This window comes from Phyllobates terribilis, unplaced genomic scaffold (assembly GCF_046119375.1).
Source record: "Phyllobates terribilis strain yellow unplaced genomic scaffold, ASM4611937v1 Scaffold_11__3_contigs__length_659146591, whole genome shotgun sequence".
NCBI classification, from domain to species: Eukaryota; Metazoa; Chordata; class Amphibia; order Anura; family Dendrobatidae; genus Phyllobates; species Phyllobates terribilis.
In genome coordinates this window covers 151,614,516-151,639,677 of record NW_027362771.1, presented here as the reverse complement: position 1 = coordinate 151,639,677, position 25,162 = coordinate 151,614,516, and the positions used below count along the sequence as shown (strand labels likewise).

Sequence of the window (25,162 nt, the reverse complement as noted above, 5' to 3'; positions counted from 1 at the left end):
ACCGTGTATATGGGGCGTGCAGGTCATAGGAAGTTGAATAAAATTATACCTTGAAATCTGCGATCTTATTCCAGAGAAATCTGCATTTTTCTTAACATGTAAAGGGGGGGGAGGGAGGGGCGACATCGCTCTCCCATAGAATCGGCTTCAGAGATTATTTTAAATCAAAAGGGGACATTACCAGTGTGAGACATGTAGATCAGGAGAGCAGACTGTCAGTCATTACATGTATCACATTGGTAATGACCCCTTTTAATTAAAATAATCTCTGGAGGCAGATTTTCAGGGAGGATCCATGTCCTGCAAATAATAATTAAATGAGCTGTTAAGAACTAAGAAAAAATGTGGATTTCTCTGGAATAAAACATTGGATCACAGATATCAAGGTATCATTTTATTCAAGTTTCTTTGACTTGCATAGATGGCTTAAGAGGGTTGATCCTACTGATAGATTCCCTTTAACCAAAAATACATGCATTTAAAAATGGTTATTCACTACTACTTCTCAGTCACCATGTTTACCCCCTCCCCACACCACCCCCAAGTAAAATAATAACAGCTTTACTTACCTATAGTGTTGGCGTTGTTCCAGCAGTGTTGGCATTGGCTGTCCAGAGGCTCATTATCGGCCAACTTCACTGTTCCCTCCTTTAGACATAACGGACATCCAGACACATCCCAACGAATGCAGAGGAGAGGGAAAGTGCACGCTGGATAGTGGGGGCTGTGAGGTGCGGTGAAACTCCGCCCACAGCCCATCAATCAGGGGGGAGAGCCTCACTTGGTCACGCCCGGCAGCAGCCGGTACTTGACGTGACATCAGTGGATGTCAGCCGAGGCTGCAGCCGGGTTACATGATGCCTAGTGAGTGGTCAGCGATAGCACCACTCACAGGCAAGAATGACAACAGAAGGTAATTACAAAAACACTTCTTTCCACTGTTTAAATCGATGGGGGCATTGTGTATACTAGTGGACAACCTCTTTAAATAGGGCTTGGGCAGCCCTTTCAGGATATGTCATATTTATTTCTCTACGTAACTCCTTGTCTTGCTGTAAGCACCGTACAAATTTATTGTCTCACTCCGGCAAGTCAAGCACATGTAAAAGATAACATTAATATTCACCCATTTCTCCGCCCATAATCCTACCCAACCCTCTGCCAGTGTCACTGATTAAGCATATATAAGCTTGGCTAATGAATATACACCCCTTCCCCCACCCATAATCCTGCCAAAACCCTGTGTGCCGACGTCACCAAGTCAGACTGCTGTATGCTCGAGGATCACATTGCAATCCTCGGACTGGCCGTCTGCTCTCCTGACCGGAGAGTGACAGCTGCATAGAAATACATGCTGTCACGCTCCTGTCAGGAGAGCAGACGGCCCGTCCAAAGATTACGATGCGATGCTCGGACGAGTAACACAGCACTCTGATTGAATCAGGGACGCCAGCCGGAAAGGGTGAATATTAACTTCACATTTACATGCGTGCCAGCAAGTCAAGCATACGTACATACGCTTGACTTGCCGAAGCGAGACAATAAATTTGTCTGGGGCTTACAGCAACCCAAAGGGGCCACGTAGAGAAATAAAAATTACATATCCTGAAAGGGATGCCCAAGCCCTATTTCAGGATGTGATTAGTATTCTACAAAGAAAGGACCTGACAGACTCCCTTTAAGTATGAAAAACTTTTCCGGCATCTTGAACTATCATCCAATGACAGAGCTTCAAATCTTTCCCAACACCGTGATTTGTCACCAAACTGACACCAGCAACTTACAACTGTGTGTGTCAAGTTTGTTCAAGGTGTACCTGACGGAGGATCCTAGTGCAGACTAAACTAACTATGGGGAGTATCGTTAGACCAACTCCGTGAAAAGTCACTGAAGAAAACACAAAAGTCCAAATAATATGTATGTATGTATGTTGTAAGATTGCAGCTGGACAGGTTGTGGACGGGAGGCATGTGTCCCCGAGGTGCCAAGCTTCGGTGATGTAGGACCCGGAGAAGCAGGCTCCAGCACATATAGTGCTGAGAGGTAGTTAATGGGCCCGGATTATGCAGCTGAAAGAGCTGGGAAGGGGGGGGAATCAGCTGCTCACTTACCTCCAGTCCAGATCTTGGAAGGCTTGATTTAAGACAGCTGTACCTGTCTCAATCTGTCTGTATGTTGTGCAAGGTGAGCAGGCTTGCAGGTGCTGCTCAGACCTTGCAAGGCAGAGCAAAGAACTTCATTTAAATGGCTGAGGCCATGCTATATGGACTGGTTATTTTGAGTTTTGTTTTACCTTTTGGTGCCTGGAAGAGGCAGTTATATTTTGTTTCCTGAGGGGTTTATGGACACTAAAACACCCAGTCTGTTTGAACCTGTGGACTGTATCACTGAGTGAGCCAGTGTTTACCTCCAACATGGCTGAGTTAGTACAAATCCCTATATTACTCTCTCATAATTATATTATATTATATATATATATATATATATATATATATATATATATATATATATATATATATATATATATATATATATATATATATATATATATATATATATATCTCTGTATACACACACACACACACATACATACGCACAGTGGGTATGGAAAGTATTCAGACCCCTTTAAATCTCTCTCTTTGTTTCATTGCAGCCATTTGGTAAATTCTAAAAAGTTCATTTTTTTCCCGCTCTTTAAAGTACACTCTGCACCCCATCTTGACTGAAAAAAAAAACCAGAAATGTAGGAATTTTTGCAAATTTATTAAAAAAGAAAAACTGAAATATCACATAAGTGTTCAGACCCTTTGCTCAGTATTGAGTAGAAGCACCTTTTGAGCTAGAACAGCCATGAGTGTTCTTGGGAATGATGCAACAAGTTTTTTCACACCCGGATTTGGGGATCCTCTGCCATTCTTCCTTGCAGATCCTCTCCAGTTCCATCAGGTTGGATGGTGAACGTTGGTGGACAGCCATTTTCAGGTCTCTCCAGAGATGCTCAATTGGGTTTAGGTCAGGGCTCTGGCTGGGCCAGTCAAGAATGGTCACAGAGTTGTTCTGAAGCCACTCCTTTGTTATTTTAGCTGTGTGCTTAGGGTCATTGTCTTGTTGAAAGGTGAACCTTTGGCCAAGTCTGAGGCCCAGAGCACTCTGGAAGAGGTTTTCATCCAGGATATCTCTGTACTTGGCCGCATTCATGTTTCTTTCAATTGCAACCAGTCGTCCTGTGTCCCTGCAGCTGAAGAACACCCCCATAGCATGATTCTGCCACCATCATGTTTCACTGTTGGGATTGTATTGGGCAGGTGATGAGCAGTGCCTGGTTTTCTCCACACATACTGCTAAGAATTATCACCAAAAAGTCCTATCTTCATCTCATCAGACCAGAGAATCTTATTTCTCATAGTCTGGGAGTCCTTCATGTGTTTTTGAGCAAACTCTATGCAGGTTTTTATACGTCTTGCACTGAGGAGAGGCTTACGTCGGGCCACTCTGCCATAAAGTCCCGACTGGTGGAGGGCTGCAGTGCTAGTTGACTTTGTGGATCTTTCTCCCATCTCCCTACTGCACCTCTGGTGCTCAGCCACAGTGATCTTGGGGTCCTGCTTTACCTCTCTCACCAAGGCTCTTCTCCCACATTTGCTCAGTTTGGCTGGAAGGCCAGGTCTAGGAAGACTTCTGGTGGTCCCAAACTTCTTCCATTTAAGGATTATGGAGGCCACTGTGCTCTTAGGAACCTTGAGTAATGCAGAAATTCTTTTGTAACCTTGGCCAGATCTGTGCCATGCCACAATTCTGTCTGAGCTCCTTGGGCATTTCCTTTGAGATCATGATTCTCATTTGGTCTGACATGCACTGAGCTGTGAGGTCTTATGTAGACAGGTGTGTGCCTTTCCAAATCAAGTCCTATCAGTTTAATTAAAAACAGCTGGACTCCAATGAAGGAGTAGAACCATCTCAAGGAGGTTCACAAGGAAATGGACAACATGTGACTTAAATATGAGTGTCTGAGCAAAGGGTCTGAATACTTATGACCATGTGATATTTCAGGGGTTTTTATTAATAAATTTGAAAAAATTTCTATATTTCTGGGGGGTTTTTCAGTCAAGATGGGGTGCAGTATACTTTAATGAGATAAAAATTAATTTTTCAGAGTTTACCAAATGGCTGCAATGAAACAAAGAATGAAAAATTTAAAGGGGCCTGAATACTTTCCATACCCACGGTATACACACACACAGTTTTCCTTTGTTTAAATTTCAATTAGATGTAAAATAGGTAGAAAATGTGCCTCACAGAAAGTACAAGTATGATTGTCCAATAGTAAAAAACATACATTCACTATAGGAATCTAGACCATACTTCCATAACAATATATAGGTTCCCATCCATAAATAGGTACAGAACTATCCTGGTCCCACCACCCCAACGCGTGTTCCTTTTTTTTTCTTACGTCCCCGAAAGAAACAGGAGCAAGACGCATGTTTTGGTGGAGGAACATGGTGATGGTCTCGGTCTCTGGTTACAGCTAAACTTATTTTTACAGGTAATACCTTCATTACTAAAGTACATGCTGGGCTTTGAATTGTGCATACATCTACTATTAGAGTATCAGGATTGTCCAATATCTATTTATGGATGGGAACCTATATATTGTTATGGAAGTATTGTCTGGATTCTTATAGTGAATGTATGTTTTTTACTATTGGACCATCATATATATACCCTCTATGTACCCTCTGTGAGGCACCTTTTTATACCTATTTTATGTCTAATTGTTTCAATTTCAATAAAGAAACTATATATTTTTTGGACATTTGTGGTCGTCTTCTTCAGTGACGTATCCTTTTCACCAAGTTGGTGTAATAATACATATCTATAAGTACGGACCATAATGGCTTTTGTTTATAGTAGGATAACTATAGGTTGATTAACTATGGGGAGTGTAGGGAACAAGAAAGCAGGAAAAATTTGTTTTCAAAATTCCTCCTTCCTCCTTGAACCCTGACAAACAGATTTCACAGACTATCTGCCACTAAGTGGCTAAGTGTGATGCCAATGGATGATCGCAATCAGGCTTGGAGCTTCATCGGACACACATCCAGGAACTCACTCTCAGCGCCGCAATACCTATCAAATCCACTGGCCTAACAGATGCCAGCAGTTGATGTTCGGCCGTCGCAGGTGATGCAATGACGTCATTGCATTGTGCTGCCTGTGTTGGATGATAAAGGAGCAGGAGGAAGAGGAAGCCACTCATCATGGGAGCGAGGACAGGAGATAAGCATGTTTGTTTTTTCGTTGTTATTTTTTTTACTTTCTATGTGAAGAGGAACACTATGGTGGATATTACAAGTATATGGGGGACATTTCACTTATAACATATAAGTATATGAGGCCAGAATGGGGTATATTACATGCATACGGGGGCCAGAATGGGAGGACATTATTAATGTGTCCCAAAGGCAGGATATTATTGGTGGATGGAGCCACAATGGAGGACATTATTAATGTATGGGACAACAATGACGACATTAATAATGCTATCCATTGTGTCCCCATACATTAATAATGTTAGCCTTTGTAGGCCCATATCTTAAGGCGGAGTTCACACGATGCGTTTTTCATGCGTTTCCACGGCGTTTTTGCAGTTGCGGAAACGCATGAAAAACGCATGGTAGAAGGGCAGCAATGTTCCCCAATTGAAATCCGCATGTGCTGTGCCCATGATGCGGATTTTTCCGCAGCGTAAACGCTGCGGTCAAAAATCCGCAGCATGTCAATTAATTTTGCGGAAACGCTGCTCTTTTGCCGCCATTGACTTGCATTAGACCGCATGGAATCCGCATCACTGTATATGTTGATGCGCTTTTCATGCGGTCTAATGTGCGGATGGTACCCGGGTGTGGATGAGAGGACTCTCATCCAGACCCAGGTACCATTAAAAAAAAAAAGAATAAAATAAAAAATATATATATTCTCACCTTGTGACGGCCCGCGCAGCGCTCCTGCTTGATTCCCCGCACTTCGCGGTTGAATGAAGAAGGACCTTCGCTGACGTAAGAGTCATGTGACGGGTCACGTGATGCTGACGTCGGAAGGTCCTAAAGTCTTCACTGCCGGCAGCCGGGACCGAGCGAAGCAGGACACCGGGGGCCATCAGAGGGTAACGTATAGATTTATTTTTTATTTTTTGACATTCACACACTATATAAATCCATGCCGGTTGCATGGATTTATATAGTGTGAAGTTGACAAGCACTTTCCAAGTGATGCTAAAATCGCTTGGGAAGCGCTTGTCAACCCCCATGCGGAAATGAAAGTGAAGACCGCATGTCCCTGGCAGGAAACCGCATGTACAATCCGCATGCGTTTTTTCCTGCCAGAGAGATGCAGAAACGCTCAGGAAGAAATCCTGAGCATTTCTGCATCGTGTGCACATACCCTAAGGCAACAAAATGGAGTCACTACAACTATAACAGGGCATAAAAGGTGGAAACTAATATTAATGTATGGGGGCAAAACTGGTTTATGTTACTACTGTAGGGGTGCCACTGAGAAGTGAGACACTACTGCTGTGTTTAGACACCAAGATAGACATTACTTCCTGAGGGCACAAAGTGAACTGTTACTACTTTTTGGGGTCCTGAAAGGGGATATAAGCATTAAAACTGTATGGGGGCCACAGAAGAGGATATTTCTACTATGAGAGGGTCACAAAGGGGGACATTACTGTAGTAATATGTTTTATTTTTCAGAATACTGCTACTTTGGGGAGAACAAAAGGAGAGGTATTGTTACTGTGTAGAGTACCAGGGTGGCACTGTCACTTTTCCTCTTCATCCAGGGCAGTGTAGAAGTGGGGGGAAAAGGTGGGAGGGTGCTCTAGTAGCAAATAGCAGTAGATGTCTGTCTGTTACACTTTGCAAGAAAGAGTCAAAGCTGGAAGACCCAACCAGACGAAGAAGAAATTTAAATTACTGACATCAATTGGAGACGCCACCAGTGTGTCCCAAGATTTATCTGTACTGTATACATTTAGAATATCTACAGAGCTCCTCTGTATAACAGTCACTGGTGGTAATATTTGTGTTAGTACTGTAGTTTTTCTTTGATTAATATGGTGGTATTATTCCGTCACCACAATATGCTGATAATATGTAGTCATGGTGTTGCGTGGTGATATTTGCCACTTGTAGCTGGTCTAATTGGTATATTGGTCTTGGTATAGTTGGTTTTGTTTAGTTACAGGATAGTGGCTATTATAAGACACTATGCATGGTAATATATGGTCATGTGTAACGGCATTATGTTGCCCTTGTATAGCGATATTGATCTTGGTATAGTGAATGTTACTTAGTAACACTATAATGACAATATTTGTCATTTGGAAGTATAAACTTTTTTAATTTACGCAAGTCAAACATATAGGTCTTTAAACGCTCCGGCAATGGCAATGGGGGTCCATGAATTGGAACATCATGAGGGTGGTGGAATGCAAGGATCAAAATTTGGCCATGGGACTTAAGGGACTCTAGTTACACTATTGTGTGATGCAATCTACAATCTAAATTGGATTAGGAATGATCCAAAAGAAGTGTTGCAGATTGGCATTGCAAGATCCCTAGCTACTACTACCAAATGAATAAAATATATATGAAAGATCAATGACTTAATTTCTATATTGATTATGCTACATTTTTATAAAATCAGAATATCCCTTTAATGCTTCAAGTCTAATTGAGAGATTAAGAAAAAGAGTGCTGACATCTTCACAGAGGGAAGATTTGTCATGTTGAAATCCACTAGAAATCTGTACCAAAATCCACAACATGCTCAAGAAATTCACCATTTTTGGTAAGAAAGAGATAAAAGGGAATTGTGGTAGTTTGAAAATCTGCAACAAGCCCTAACATCTGCTCAGATAGTTTCCACAATGAGTAAATAGCGCTTTTAAAATCCCATATACTTAGACTGCATTGAGGTTTTTTTCAGTGTGCATGTGCCTTTTAGTACGGTTTTCACTCATTAGAAGACATTTATGAAGTGTGACGTGTCTTTTTTCCCCCTCAGAAAGGTGGTGCGCAAAAAAATCCAAACAAAAAAAAAAAAAACACAAAACATGTGAGCATGCTTTTAAACTATAATGTGTACGTGTTCTATCCGTTAAAAAACAGACATCTGGAAATGTTCCTTTCCAGTCATTCTGAAGAGTTCCCATGATCTGAATTTTGTCCATCTTCAAATACTAGGTTTTATATCAGATTATAAAATTAGAACCTACTCCCCCTTCCCCTCCCCCCAAGAGATACAAAGACCTTCTGTAACCCAACAATTTTGAGCACTAATACATTTTTCTAATTAGATTTGCTGCATATAACAAAGTCACAATGCGGAAACTCTTTGTACGTACATCTAATAAGGAACTAATACCAGTCCCAAAAATAATTAGCTCACCATCAGCAGGACAAGGTCATGGGTAAAATGCATAGCACAGCTGAAAATTTAGCAGATGTTTCCTTTCACTAGACCAACTCACGGATCAAGAACTTGGGTCAATAAAGAATTACCAAATTTGAGCTTTCCCCAAGACAAATGTATAGAAAAGGCACTCATACACACCAAATATGTAAAAGCCATGAAGGAGAACCCATAAGAGATAGTGGCTCAACACATGAGGTATAGGACACTTTGTCCATAAACCTAATAATGTAACATAGTCCAGCATGAATGCAAACCTATGATGAAATTCATAGTCGAATCATTGATGTGACATTAGAAAAAGCCATAGACAACACAAATGAAAATTAGAATGAAGAAACAAACTGTAACAGTTTTAGGGGTGCTCATTTTTTAAGGTCTAGGATATTTGTGCTTTAAATGAGTTGTCCATGACTGACATATTGAAGATCAATGCATAGACTAGATCATCAGTATCAGATTGGTGGGGTTTTAAACGGACTATGTCAGCAGAGAATGATTGTTCAAACCAAGTTCCGCCACTCGGTGCTTCAAGACGGGGCCAATCATTTATATACACCTTCCCACCTTTCTTGTTTTCCCTTCACCCCCACTCTTCTTTGATTGACAGTTGTGGCTTCATAGAACCAGAGAAGGGAGTAGATAGATGGAAACTAAGCAGGAGGGAAGGTGTAAATAAATTATTTACCCTGACATGGACCACCGTGCCCCTGTACTTGGTTTGAACAGTCACTGTGCTGACAGAGTCCCATTAACTGCCAGCAGCCCTACCAACCGACCTGTCATGTCCAAGTCAACCAGATGTAAATAGGGTGGCTCCCTACACAGTGTAGTGGCCATTCCCAGATACTGCAGCTCAGTGTCTCTTCAGTTGAAACCACGCTGATCTGGAATCCTGGAGGAGCCGACTGCAGCTGATCAGTGGGGGTGCTGGGTGTCAGACCCGCCAATCTGATGTCAGTCCAGGGCAATAACTAACATCTTTACTTACATTGTGGTAAAATTCTTTTCCACATAATGATCTCTGGGATGGTAGCAGGGGTTTACTTGTTTATTTTCTTGTAGTTTCTCCATAGAGACCTCTCATGTGATATTTCCAGACATTTACATTGACTACCTACTGTATATTACCACCTGTAAATAGGCACATCTCTGCAACATTTTAACAGTTTTTTCTGCAGTAATTCCATTTTTAAATTGCAGGTTTAGCATGCTAAACTCAAACTTGGTGGGCTCTGCTGATAATTTAATCAGGGGATGAGGTGCATAGGCAATTAGTTTATTTTCCTTGGCTGACCGTTTAATGTGGTGGGAGAGTGAATAGGCATCAGATATTGACAGACCTCACAAAATATATATGGGAATCACCAAGAGTATCAATCACTCCATTTGGTGAACAGGAAGAGTTTCTGTATCTTTTAAAATAGACAATATCTGTCGCACATCAATAATAAAATATTTTAACAGAGTATTAAATAAAAGTACTAACCACCAAAAGGAATTATGCTGGATTATTAAGTCAGTCAAAGAAAAATGACCAGGGAAAAAAAAAATAAAAATCACCATACCCTGTGGAAAACAGTTATCTTTAGAATAATGTCAGCTGACTGTTTCCTGAATGGCACACGAAGCAGAACTGTCAGAGTGAGAAACCCTAGTGTACTCACAATGTAAGTGTCCAACGTCAAGAACAGGAAAGAGGAGCAGGCCAGACGGGCGGAGGCCAGAAAGTTAGTTGAGTGCAAGCAATTTATCGCCAGGATGTAAGCCACAATATAATACTACAGAACTGTAACCAGCAAGCCTTTGTTACAGAGATAGTGTGAAGAGATTCACAAGGCCCGGTCCACCAGCCATGTGACTAATCTATGACTGCCAGATAGGAACCACGAGATCTGCCGTCTACCTTCCTGCTCTTCTGGCACAATGCCATCACGGTGGCATAGATAAGAAGGGTTTGCGGATAATCTGCGCTACTGGTATCCCATATAATTAATCCAAATCCAGACCGAAAGTGCATGCGGTTTTTCTTCAGTTAACGCGTTTCAAAGTACTACAGACTTCTTCATCAGGACAAGAAAGATGCTTTTCTTTTTCTGATGAATAAGTCTGTAGTACTTCGAAACTCGTTGACTTGAATAAAGAAAAAACGCATGTACTTTCGGTCTGGATTTGGATTTATTATATGTGATATCAGTAGCGCAGAGTATCCACAAATTCTCCTTATCTGTGTTTTCCTGGTCTGATGACCCGCTGGACCTGTAGCAGCTGGATTTATAAGTGATTGAGATGTTGTGTATACACAACTAAATTAGGTTAGTATAACCTTAAACACCTTTATCTGCCTTGGATAAAACCCTACTGTGCTGTCTTTTTTCCCCTAGTTTTATTCTATCGCTGTGGCATGACGCACGTGACGTTGAGCCAGGTCGGCTAATCAAAATCAGAGCTGAGGACACCATCAGTTAGGAGGCAGTTCTCATGGCTTCCCTCTGATGGCCACCGATTACGGACGTAGTTGCTGGAATAGGTACTGTGAATTGAATCACACCAACTCTATTTCGCTATGAATAAGAAAAAAAATAACCACAAATCATCTAACAAAGGCAAGTAAAAAAATAAATAAAAACTAAAGATAATCATTTAACAAATTACGATGTAAGCAAATGATGGTGGTGGTAGGGGGTGTTCAAATCCCTGTTTACACTTTTCTGAAATGAATGAACTTGCCTTTAAGGGCTCCAGATCAATTTTCACAATTCCCAACAGGTCCTTTTTTGCTATGGAAAGGTTTCATTACAGATTTTAACATTAAAATGACAAATTTTAATATCACCCTTTTAAAAATTCTTGCAAAATCTCCACGTTTGGTGTAGATTGATTTTTGATACTCCCGCCTTATTTCCAGTTATCTCCTTAACCTAGAACGCATGACCATAAAAATCTACTTTTTCACATACCTGGGGCCTTTTAGGCCCGTGTGCAAAAAACATGGAATAACTCAAACAAAAATGACAAACAACTATATACCTGAGGAATACCTAGAGTTTCAAAATTCTAACTAAAGTAATCTTGCAGAAAATAGAAAACAATTAACAGGGCGGGCCTGCGAGGCCCCAGGTATGCGTTCTAGGGTTAAATGAACATAGTTCATCGTTACTCTCTCAGTCCAAAACAAAATAGTTTGCGTGTGATGAAACAGCACCATTAAAGGGGTCATCTGAATTTTTTTTGGGGGGGAGGGTAGAGGGGTAATAGGCTTGCAGATGTAGAGAATACATTCAGCTACGCTCACCTTCACCAGGTCCAGTGCTGTCGCTATGTCTCGGCTTCTGTCTTTTGGCAGGTTCAGCGGCTTCTTCTGTCTACATCACCTCTAAATTCAATAATGACTGCAGCAGTCATGTCTCTTAAAGTTGTAGCATCACCACTGCAGTGCCTTTGAAATTTGCAGCAATCTCTCATTGATACACCATAGTGTTTCTACAAAATCCAAATTAAATGAATGTGTGATATTATATCAAGGGAAGTTGCAAGCACTCTACATCAGAGGTCCCCAACCGCCGGTCCGCGGACCAGGACCGGGCCGTTGGGGTTTTTCAGCCGGTCCGCAGGGAGAGGGGGCCCCTCCAGCCTCCAGCAGGGCCGCCATCAGGGCATGACTGCCCTGACTCCAGTATGGGGCCCGGCCGGTAGGAGCCCCCTCGGAGCCCCCCTCTTGTGCGTCTCTCTCCTCATGGGGCCCCCGGCCGCATGCTAAGCGCCGGGTCCGGGACATCTTAGCGCTGCGCTGCTGCGGCAGCACCTTCATGATTCCCCTGACTTCCGGTCATGTGACGGCGCCGTCACATGGCCGGAAGTCAGGAGAACCTGGTGTCAGCGATTTGGACGAGCGCCAGGATTCTGCAGGGATCGCATGGGGGTAAGTATAACAAGTTTTATTTTTTTTTAAATACAATTAACTAGGAGTGGGGGGAATGGGAGATGCACATGGGGGGAGGGGAGAGATGAGAGATGCACATGGGGGAGGGGAGAGATGAGAGATCCACATTGGGGGGGAGGGGAGAGATGAGAGATGCACATGGGGGGAGGGGAGAGATGAGAGATGCACATGGGGGGAGGGGAGAGATGAGAGATGCACATGGGGGGAGGGGAGAGATGAGAGATGCACATGGGAGGGAGGGGAGAGATGAGATGCACGGGGGGGTGAGAGATGCACGGGGGGGGATGAGAGATGCACGGGGGGGATGAGAGATGCACGGGGGGGATGAGAGATGCACGGGGGGGATGAGAGATGCACGGGGGGGATGAGAGATGCACGGGGGGGATGATGAGAGATGCACGGGGGGTGGATGAGAGATGCACGGGGGGTGGATGAGAGATGCACGGGGGGTGGATGAGAGATGCACGGGGGGTGGATGAGAGATGCACGGGGGGTGGGTGAGAGATGCACGGGGGGATGAGAGATGCACGGGGGGGATGAGAGATGCACGGGGGGGATGAGAGATGCACGGGGGGGATGAGAGATGCACGGGGGGGATGAGAGATGCACGGGGGGGATGAGAGATGCACGGGGGGGATGAGAGATGCACGGGGGGGATGAGAGATGCACGGGGGGGATGAGAGATGCACGGGGGGGGTGAGAGATGCACGGGGGGGATGAGAGATGCACGGGGGGGATGAGAGATGCACGGGGGGGTGAGAGATGCACGGGGGGGATGATGAGAGATGCACGGGGGGTGGATGAGAGATGCACGGGGGGTGGATGAGAGATGCACGGGGGGTGGGTGAGAGATGCACGGGGGGGTGAGAGATGCACGGGGGGGTGAGAGATGCACGGGGGGGTGAGAGATGCACGGGGGGGGATGAGAGATGCACGGGGGGGGGATGAGAGATGCACGGGGGGGGATGAGAGATGCACGGAGGGGATGAGAGATGCACGGAGGGGGATGAGAGATGCACGGGGTGAGCTGCACATGGGGGGGTGAGAGATGCACATGGGGGGGTTATGTTTACATAACTTTGTTGCCTTATGAAGGGCGGGGGGGGCCCCCAAAAATTTCTTGCACAGGGGCCCACTACAGTCTGTGTCCGCCCCTGGGATGAAGTAAATGCAGCTGAACAGCAGCTGTCAGGACAGCTGCCCTGTCCTGCTGCAGGGCGTGATGGGGCCTCAGTGATGCGGCTCCTGGCACAGCACATTATGTGGGGCTCCTGGCATAGCTCCTGGCGGGGACCTGGTCTACACTATATGATAAGTATGCACTAAACTCCAAATCCCTCCATTACCCCGCCCCCATATGACCAAAGCCCCGCCCACCCCACCCCCTCCTTGCTGGGCCATGGAAAAATGATCTTGCTTCAAGCCGGTCCCTGGTGCAAAAAAGGTTGGGGACCACTGCTCTACATGATGCCATTGCCCACTACAGGAATGGTATCACACATGTGCCATTCGAAGATCCCATAGTGCACACATGAAATTTCAACACTGAGGAGAGTAAAGGAGGACAAGGTTCTAGCAGTCAATCAAGACCAAGAGGGAGGCACAGGGCAGAGTGTACTGATGAAACCCTGGGTACTTTCTAGATTTAGGACTGTCCAATGAGCACGTGCAAACCTAAATAGCATATGTGTTCTAAGGTTATTTTCTGGGCAATTAGATCTCAACTGCCACAAAGTTATGGATCCACATGTACTTTAGTCCATTATTATTGATTTAATAGGCAAAAAAGTATGTGGCAGACTCCCTTAAAAAAAATCATAATCAAAGTCTTGAACAAAATGATAATTTTCTCTGGGAGGGCCTTATCTAGAGTGCACTCGTATCCTACAGTCTTATCCTTTGGACTTTATTTCCTAAGGTAACCCATGACTATTAAAGCCTTCTTTAAACCGACATGTTTTCAGCAGCTAAAGAAGATAAAACATAGTAACAGATAAGCAGAGTCCTACCTCTGGGTGACATGAGTAGGTGCTGCACAGCTAGGTTCATTTGGGTCCTCCACTTCATAAATAGTTGCATCGCATTCATTTACATCTGTAACTAGTGTGAAAGGCAAGTTTTCATATTCTGGGATTTCTTCATAGTGACAAACATTTTCATATTCAGGAATATCAGGGTCAGATTTGTCCAATGAAGATGCCACCTGGGGACTGTGTGTTAAAAGCAGATTTTCATCTAGCGACACAGAAGCTGGGTTGTTTAAATCATTCTTTTGTTTTTGTCTTTTCCTTGACAAAGGACTGAAAGAATCAGCAGACTGTGCTTTTGCAGGTTTCGTCTTTTTTCCTAAAGTGGGGGATGTAGATTGCCCAGTACAGGAAAATATATCAGATGTCACATTGTCTGCTAGAAGATTGCCTCGAGAAAGAAATTTCTGAAAGTCACTTTTTATGATGCATACAGATAACTTCAGGTTCAGCAACTTCTTTAAAGAGCTTTTTTTAGGACTTTCAGGTAAGGGTTTATCTATTCTATCCATATCAGCAGCAGATAAAGATTTTGCTCTAGGCTTAGTAGGAGGATTTGGTGCTTCATTACTTGAAGAAGTCTTTAAAGACTCTGGACTGCCTGAGAAAGGTAAAATTGGGTGCTGCAACTTCCATACAGGTTTCTCAGACATTAATAACTGTTTTGAGCATAATCTTTCATGTACTGTTGCTCCATGTAAAGCACCATCAATGCAGGAGCTCAGGAGTTTCTCCTCCGAAGCAGCTTTTTTGAGCAGGCCGGCTGCCGGTAAGCTATATCGTTGTGGCTTCTTAGGGGCAACTCTTGGTGAACTTACCCATGGTGCATCTTTTTCACCATTTCTCTCTGTGGCAGTATTCTTTACAGGTGATTGCTGTTCATAAATAAGTTTTAGTTGCTTTGGTAAACTCATTGATAGAGTAGTACACCTTATAAAGTTGCTGTTTTCTTCAGGATTTGTTTGTTCTTCTAAATCATTCACAGCATTTTCCCTTTCTGTATCATTTGGAATCAATACAGTACCCGAACTCAGATGCAAACCTCCATTTTGATCTTTACTTCTGTTATGTTGCATACTTGAGCAATTTGGATGGTCCTCCCCATCTGCAATTGGTTTATCAGAACAATCATGGTCAACTGTGGTATCATCGACTCCATTCTGTACCTGTCCAAGATTCATTGGAACAGAGTTCTCACTACTTTCTGAAGTTATATCCACGCAATCTTGACGCACTAAACAAGGCGTGCGCGGTTTTCTTGGTTTTGGGACTGGAAGTTTTTTATGTGGAGGAGGAGGAGTAGTGCGTGTAAGAAGGCTGGGCTTGGCATTGCCTTCTGTATTTAAAGGCTCCTTTTTAGGAAATAAGCCATTGCATTGTTTCACATTATTTATGGGGTCAGATGCTGCATGAAGCCGAGAAGCACCATTAGATAAAGGCGGTTGCTGAAGTGACTTGCTATAGTTTTCTGTGCTTCTATCAGAACCTACAGTAACATTGCAACTGACAATACTCATGTTCTCTTCAGCACTTTCATGCTTGCAGGTATACCCATTGACAAGGACATCGCGTGTTAATACTTCCTTAAACTTATCTTCTACAATACTGGCCTTCAAATTAACTTGATTCATTTTTGACGGTTTTACCTGCTGACTACAAGGTTTCCGTCTCATTCTTGCACATGGAACAGGCGGCCCACACATCTTTCTATTTTCTAAGTTTTCCAGCTGTTCGATTGCCTTTGGCTTTTTCTTCAAGTACTCCCCATTATCAAGCTTGTGACTGCAGTCACTGTTACAGGAACATGGTGAAATGATATATGTGGAACTTTCATTACTGGCTGGCGTTTCGAGCTTACAAATGAGGTTTTCAGAGCCAGTGTGCTCCTCCTCGCCTTCACTATTTGATTTGATGGTGTTATGTTGCTTGTCTTCCACAGCAGATGAACTTTTAATGACCTTAGGTTTGGGAGCAATTGTAGGCTTTGATTTTTTTGGTGCCACTTTAGGCTGGACAGTATCAGGCTTGGGCGCAATAGGTGGTGGGCTAGGTCTCTGACCCACTGCAAGTTTAGGTTTGGGGGCTAATGGAGGCTTCTTGAAATCCACTGTGGAAAAAAAAAAGAAATAAATAATTAACAACTTGATAACAAAGTCGTATGTTTTTTTCATTTTATACAGTCTAAAGCATAGCCTTAAAAAAGCACTCCCATCAAATGTTTTATCCCCTTAATATATTGCAGCCATCATATTATATAGCACTTTGTATTTACAATTGCTCATTTTGCCTTTCTACCCAGCTAATTCTTCTCTTTTCCATTAGTTCTATGACATCAAGGGATTAAAAACCGGACTAGCTGACTCCTTCTAAGCTCTATGTAGAAACAGCAGGTCAGTTTTTCCTGTATGAGTCATAAGTCACTGTGAGGGGGAGGAGGGAGGAGCTGGTCAGGAGTTGAAGAGGGGATGACTAATGCAGGGACAAGATACTTCCTGTTTCTACATAGAGCAGAGAAGAATTAGCTGTGTAGAAAGGCAAAATGAGCAATTGTAAGTACACAGTGCTGTATAATATCATGACTGCAATATATTAAGAGGATAAAAACTTTGTTGAGAGTGCTTCTTTAAGTAAATGATAAGTACTACTACTATGCATAATGCTTTCTAAGGCTATGTGCCCACGTTGCGGACCTGAAGCATATTTTTTACGCTTCTCCCTGGCGGGAAAATCGCATGCGGATATTACATGCGGTTTTCCCGCCAGGTAGAAGCGTTTGTGAGGCGTCTTTGCATGCATTTCTGCATGCGGGTTATCAAGCACTTCTCCAAGCATCACTTGGAAAAGTGCTTGACAACTTGTTCAGAATGGTAAAAAATAAAAAAATAAATTTTATACTCACCTTCTGATGCATTCTCTGCCCCGTCCGGAGTCTTGAGCGGCTCACGCTGTTGTGTGCAGGACCTGCGGTGACGTCATTGAGTCATGTGGTGGGTCACATGACTCAATGACGTGGCAGGTCCTTCAGACAACAGCGCGACGGAGGGAAAACATCATAAGATAAGTATAAACTTTATTTTTTCTTTTTTTTACAGGTTCTTTGGTACCCAGGTCTGGATGAGAGTCTCCTCTCCTCCAGACTTGGGTACCATCCGCACATTGATTCCGCTGCGCTTCCGCAAAATTAATGAACATGCTGCGGATTTTTGACTGCAGCATATATGCTGCGGAAAAATCCGCAGCATGGGCATTGACATTGCGGAATGCCATTGGGGACCATGGGGTGCGGATCTACATGCGTTTTTCAAGCGTTTACGCTGCGGAAATTCCGCAGCATATATGCTTGAAAAACGCTACGTGGGCACACAGCCTTATTTTAACAAAACAACTTTGATGTGCTTTTCAAATTGCATTGCTAACTTAAAAAAAACAAAAACATAACTACTGAATGTTTGTTTTCATGCACTCAAATAACAGGAAACCGTCAATTAACATTGCATTTTACTGTATGGAACAAACGCCTCATCCTTAATGAGAAAGTCCCTGCTTCACTCTAGCCTTAGCTCAAACGGTATAGTAGAGTAAGACGATGACATACCGGTGAAACCCAAGTCATACAAATTATACATACACAGTACATAAATATTATATCTATATCCAGATGATATGCTGTACATTTCCTAGATCGGTATTCACCTACAAATCTAAAAAAAAACTTTGAGGATGTAAATGTGAAATCACACGTAAAGGTAGCAACACACTTTAATTTGGCAGCGTCCTTGACGTTTCAAGGCCATTTGGAAAGCTATTACAACACGAGACTGGTCAGACTGGAGAATGTGTGTGTGTAATTGGCTTTCAGAGTAGCATTTCAAAATATGTAAGCTTATCGCTTTGCCTCTAACCAATTTATTAGGTCAGGCTTGTATTATTAGAATCAGTTTTGGGTACCAGTGTATAGGAAACTAGAGTAGGTGAAACTAACAAAACAATCTACTTTTTTGCCAAATTACCAAATTAGTTATAATTCAGGCATTTAGGGTGTAAGTTTGACATGCTTTTTAGTGCAGCAAAACTAAGCTAATCCTAGTTTAATGTCCATTTATTTGCATAATAATGACACTAGAAGATTAAATGTGGCATTGTGGCCAAGAACATTGTAACTGTATGGTTATAACAAAAGTGGACTAACAATCTTCCATTGCAAATTAGGTTTATAAGCAAAATTTACTAACTCTTTTTCAATAAACCAAACCAGAACAATTTAAATAACTCAATACAAGGAATATAACGTGGTTTCTCCAAATTAAAACACAAAAAAAGTAACTTTATTGACTACTCCAGTCTCAGAATTATTCAACCCCTTCATAGTAAGAGTCTTTAATTAGTAGAGCATCCTTTGACTGTTATGACCTGCTGCAAACATGATGCACACAAAAGAAACCAGCTTCTGATATCATGGGCAATGGCTTCCAGTTCAGTAATATTCTTGGGTTTGCATGTTACAACTGCCTACAAATCCCATCAAAGATTTTCAATGGCGTTCAAATCAGGCATCTGACAGCCATTCCAAAATCTTCCAGGACTTCTTCTGAAGACAAATCTTGTTGAACTTTGAAGTATTCTTGAGACTATTGTCCCGTTAGAAGGTTCAATAACTTGCAAGCTTCAGCTTCCTCACAGAAAGCATGACATTTTTCTAAGCTTTCCAGATACTTGATTGAATCCATCTTGCCCTCCATATGCTGCAGGTTTCCAGTGCCAGAGGAAGCAAAACAACTCCAGAGCATTATTGAGCCACCACCAAACATCACTGAAGGCAGGGTGCTCTATTCAGAAGATGCTTCATTTTAGCCTAAAAAGTTAGTTTTGTAGCATCGCTCTTTAGAATAGAATCCCAAAACATATACGTGGTTGATTTATGTTTTTCAGTGTATTGAAGCAGACTATCCTTGTGCTTTTTGGTCAGTAGAGGAGTGTATTCAAGAGCTCAGGCATGGAGACGTTTACTCAGTAAGGTGCTGCATACTAAACTTTAAACTTAAACCTCAGTACCTGCTGACACCAAATCTTCTGTAGGTCTTTTGTAGTAACTGGAAAGCTTCTGACCACATGCCTGCTTGAAAATCTGGTGGCAGTTGGTGATACTTCCTCCTACCTTGTCTAGATAGTGTGGCCACTGTTCCTGTAACACTGAACTTGTGGACCATGCTTCTAACTGTAGTTCATTAAAAACATTCAATGGCTTTGCTATTTTTTTTTTCCTCTTTTTTTTCTTTGAATATGCAAGACAGTGATCTCTTAACTTTTGGATCACTTTCTTGACAACCCATGAATATTAGTGAATTGGGTGCAATTGAGGAACGAACTAAGATTCCTCAGGAACGAACTAAGATTCCTCAGGAACATTGCCAGAAGTGTATATGCTGTGCATCATGTTTGTAGTAGATCATAACAACCAAAAGCATGATCTACTAAAAACAGATGGGAGAACCCGAACTGTAAAGTTCGGGGTCCGAACCAGACACCTAGTGTCCATGTATGGACCCACGGAAGTCAGCGTGGGAACCGCCAGATGTTCAGGCCCCTCATTCACTTGAACGGGGTCCAGGTTCGGGATCAAGTTCAGGTACCGTTCTGCTACCCAAACCAAACCAAATGATATAAAGTTTGGCAGAACCTGAACATCCACGGGTCAGCCCATCCCTACTAATAAGTACTATAAGGCTGTGTGCCCACTATGCGTTTAAGCGTTTCCGCAGAGGCAATTCCGCTGCAGAAACGCTTGGTAGAAGGTCTGCCATGTTCCCCAATGATAATCCGCATGTGCTGTGCACATGCTGCGGAAATTTCCGCTGCGGATTATCATTGCGGAAAAATCCGCAGCACTACCAATTATTTTGCGGAATCGCGGCGTTTTCGCCACCATTGACTTGCATCGGACCGCATGGATTACGCATTACTGCATCTGCAGATGCGGATTCCATGCGTTTCAATGTGCGGATGGTACCTGGGTTTGGAGAAGAGGAGACTCTCCTCCGAACTCGGGTACAATAGTACCTGTAAAAAAAAGAATAAAATAAAAAATAAATATTATACTTACCTTCTGATGGTCCCCGGTGTCCTTGTCTCAGCTTGCCGGCAGCTTGATGTAGACTAAAAGGACATGCGGTGACGTCATTTAGTCATATGACGGGTCACGCGACCGCAGACATCGGCAGGTCCTTTAGTCTACCGCAAGCTTCCGGCAAGCCTAGACAAGGACACCGGGGGCCATCAGAAGGTAAGTATATTATATTATTTTTTACCATTCTTTCAGTCACACTATATAAATCCATGCCAGTTGCATGGAAATGCATGTGAAGAGCGCTTCACTTCCGCTTGTCCCTGGCAGGAAAACGCATGTACAATCCGCATGCGGTTTTTTTCTGCCAGGGAGATGCAGAAACGCTCAGGAAAAAATCCGGAGCATTTCTGCATCGTGGGCACATAGCCTAAAGGTTTGTCATCAAGGGGTTGAATAATTCTGAGACTGCAGTAGTCATTAAAACGGACCATTTGTATTGAATTTGGATAAACCACTTGTTATATTAGTTGTGTCAGGCTATTTAACCCCTTAATGACCTTGCGATTTTCCGTTTTCATTTTTTGTGCCCTTCTTCCCAGAGCCATAGCGTTTTTATTTTTTGGTCAATATGGCCATGTGAGGGCTTATTTTTTGCGGGACAAGTTGTACTTTTAAATGACATCACTGGTTTCACCATATCGTGCACTGGAAAATGGGAAAAAAAAAAAAAAAAAATGCAATTCCATAGTTTTTTTTTTTTACCACGTTCACTGAATGCTAAAACTGACCTGCCATTACGAGTTCGTAGACACCAAACATACGGTAAATAAAAAAATCTAAAAGGTTTTTTTGTCTTTTTTTTTTAAAGCAAAATGGTGCCATTTTCAGAGACCCGTAGCGTCTCCATTTTTCGGGATCTGGAGCTGGGTGATGGCTTCTTTTTTGCGCATCGAGCTGAAGTTTTTATTGATACCATTTTGGGGTAGATCTGATTTTTTGATCGCCTGTTCTTGCAACGACCAAAAAAACTTAATTCTGGCGTTTTGAATTTTTTTCTCGTTACGCCGTTTACCGATCGGATTAATTTTTTTTATATTTATAGATTGGGCGATTCTGAACGTGGCAATATCAAATATGTGTATGTGGGGTGTTTTTTTTTATTATTATTATTTTATTTTGAATGGGGGGGGTGATTTAAACATATATATATATATATATATATATATATATATATATATATATATATATATATATATATATATATATATATATATATATATATATATATATATATATATATATATATATATATATATATATATATATATATATATATTTTTATTATTTTTTTAAAAAAAAACTTTTTTTTGCTTGCTTCTATAGTCTCCACGGGAGACTAGAAGCAGCACTTGTCTGATCGGCTGCAGACCCCGGATTGTCATGATGACCCGCGATCATGTGACAGGGTCACTGATGGGCGGGGCTAATGGCGCGCTTCAAGCGCGGCGAAGTTAAATGCCGCTGTCAGAGATTGACAGCGGCATTTAACTGGTTAACAGCCGCGGGCACATGTCAGCTGTATAAATCAGCTGCCATGTGCCCGGTTCAGTGCGGGCTCATCACTGGAGCCTGCGCTGAACCGGAGGTGATGACTTGGGGTGTACTAGTACGCCCCAGGTCATAAAGGGGTTAAATTGTTCTCGTTTGATTGATTTATTGCAAACAGCAGAAAGTTTGTAAATTTTGCTATTAAAAACCAACTTGCAATCGGGGATGAATAATTTTAATTTCAACAGCATATGTATACAAAACTTAAAAGGTGTCAACTGATTTGCTGCCATGAAATTTTTCACTCTTTGTTCCATCTACATTTTTGTTAAATACACGATACATACATCAGACTACAACAAAAAGGCACAGTTGGGCAGACCCGTAGCATTACTGGCAATATATAAAAAAAAAAAAAAAAAAAAAGTTACATTTTAATGATGCTTAAGACATACAGTCATGGCTGAAAGTGTTTGCACCCTTGAAATTGGTCCAGAAAATTAAGTATTTCTCTTAGAAAATTATTGCAATTACACATGTTTGTTTATTTCCTTTGTGTATTGGAACACAACAAAAAAAAGGGGGGGAAATTGGATATAGTTTCAGACAATACACCAAAAATGGGCGGGACAAAATTGTTGACACTGTCAACTTAATATTTGGTTGCACACCCTTTGGAATTAATAGCTAATCAATTGCTTCCTATAACCATCAACAACCTTCTTACACCTCTCAAGTGGAATTATGGAATTATGGACCACTCTTCTTTTGCAAACTGCTCCAACTTTCATGCCTTCTCCCAACAGCAATTTTAAGATCTTTCCACGGGTGTTCATTGGGATTTTGATCCGGACTCATTGCTAGCCACTGCAGAACTCTCCAGCCCTTTGTTTCTATTCATTTCTGGGTACTTCTTGAAGTATGTTTGGGGTCTTGTCCTGCTGGAAGACGCATGACATAGGATGCAAACCCAGCTTTCCGACACTGGGCACTATATTACAAACCAAAATCCTTTGGTAATCTTCAGATTTCATGATTCCTTGCACACAGACCAGGCACCCAGTGCCAGAGGCGGCAAAACCACAAAACATCTTTGAACCTCCACCATATTTGACTGTAGGTACGGTGTTCTTTTCTTGGTAAGCCTCATTCAGTTTTCTGTAAACAGTTGAATGATGTGCTTTAACCAAAAACTCTATCTTGGTCTCATCTGTCCATAAGACACTTTCCCAGAAGGATTTTGGCTTACTCACATACAGTGTACATTTTGCAGTCTAGCTTTTTATTTCTGTGTCAGCAGTGGGATTCTCCTGAATCACCTGCCATAGCGTTTCATTTTATTCAAATGTCGACAGATAGTTAGAGCTGACACTGGAGCACTCGCAGCCTGCAGGACAGCTTGAATTTCTTTGGAACTTTATTGGGGCTTCTTATCCACCATCCGGACTATCCTGCGTTGCAACCTTTCATCAAATTTTCTCTGCTGTCCACATCCAGGTTAGCTACAGTGCCATGGGTTGTAAACTTCTTGATTATGTTACGCACCGTGGACAAAGAAACATGATGTTCTCTGGAGATGGAATTGTACCATTGAGATTGTTGATATTTTTCAACAATTTTGGTTCTCAAATCCTCAGACAGTTCTCTTCTCTTTCTGTTCTTCATGCTTAGTGTGGCACACACAAACACACAATGCAAAGATTGAGTCAACTTCTCCCCTTTTTATCTTGTTTCAGGTGTGATTTTCATATTGCCCACACCTGCTACTTGCCACAGGTGAGTTTGAACAAGCTTAAAATAAAGTTGTTTACCCACATTTTTGGGGTTCTGTGTGAAATTATGTCCAATTTGCCCTGTAATTGCAAAAATTTTCTGGGAGAAATACTTCATTTTCTGGAACAATTCCGAGGGTGCCAACACTTACAACCATGACTATTTAGTAAAATGTTGCACAGGTCAAATTAAATGTCAATACTACTAGAATCAGATGAATCTTTTCATTATTAGGCTACGTTCCCACGTTGAGTTTATGGTGAATTTTTGATGTTGTATCATTTCTGCACCTAATTAAATTAGGTTACTTGCGGATTTTCATTGGGTTTGTGTGTGTTTATACTGCTGCGGTTTTTGTGTATCATGCATTTTATAAAGCCGCTTTGTTTTTGATACTTCCTGGTATTTGGCACTGACAAAACTATTGAAATACTTAAATGCTGATTACATTGCGTTTTTGATGCATTTCCGCCGAGGAAACCTACTAAAAAAAATTTAAAAAATCAGCTTTATTTACCTGCGGATTTTACGCATCTAATGCAAGTCAATGGGTAAAAGAGAAATTGACATGTTGCAGAATTGAAACATGCACCGCAGGTCAGTTTACACTCAGTAAAAAGCACAGAGGGCATGACATTTCTATAAATCCCATCCACTCTACTGGAACTGTAAAACGCTGCGTTTATTTCACACGGCAAAAAATACAGTAAAAAATGCACCAAAGGCTCATTTTGGGAACGTACAACTGTAGATCTAGTCCTGCCTGGTTCTGCAAAAGTGACCACATCTGACCTGGTCACCTCTTTATGTGCAAGAGCACAAACCGCTTAAAAAAAAAAAAAAAAAAAAAAGGAAGGAGACCCCATCTAACATTGTCTGTTCATTTTCCTTATTAGGCACAAGGCCATAGAAGACGACCCCTTACTCAGGAGCTTCTTTATTAGCCAGGGAAGAGTGCATTAACAAGGAGCTACTCCCAATGTGATATCTCTGGGTTCATAAACCAATTACATGGTTGTCGCATTGAAAAAAAAAGTTTAAAGAGTTTTTATACAAAAGCGGAATAAAAGGTTATAAAAAAAAAAAAAAAAAAAAACACAACACAAACCATGTTTTGCAATAGGAATGAATATTCTCATACATTTTGTGAAACAGCTTTACAGATACTAAATGGTAAACGGATATGTAGAAAGGATGTGAGTCAATGTATCCCACAAGTGACTGCAGTAAAAATAGCACTAGTGTGTTGTGAAAAGGCACGGATAACTGGTCTTCCTGTGCAGCCTTTGTATGAAAATGCAGCCAATTATCCATAGTCAGAAATTA

General features: G+C 42.0%; 1 protein-coding gene across 3 annotated transcripts in view; it reads right to left on the bottom strand.

Annotated features, from left to right (window-relative positions):
* Nucleotides 1–25,162, bottom strand: part of FGD6 (FYVE, RhoGEF and PH domain containing 6) — a 128,999-nt gene that overhangs the window by 59,997 nt on the left and 43,840 nt on the right. For all 3 annotated transcript variants that reach the window (XM_073651681.1, XM_073651682.1, XM_073651683.1), the window contains exon 2: nucleotides 14,434–16,558. In XM_073651681.1, the coding sequence (XP_073507782.1) occupies nucleotides 14,434–16,558 (2,125 nt within the window). The remainder of the gene's footprint in view (nucleotides 1–14,433; nucleotides 16,559–25,162) is intronic.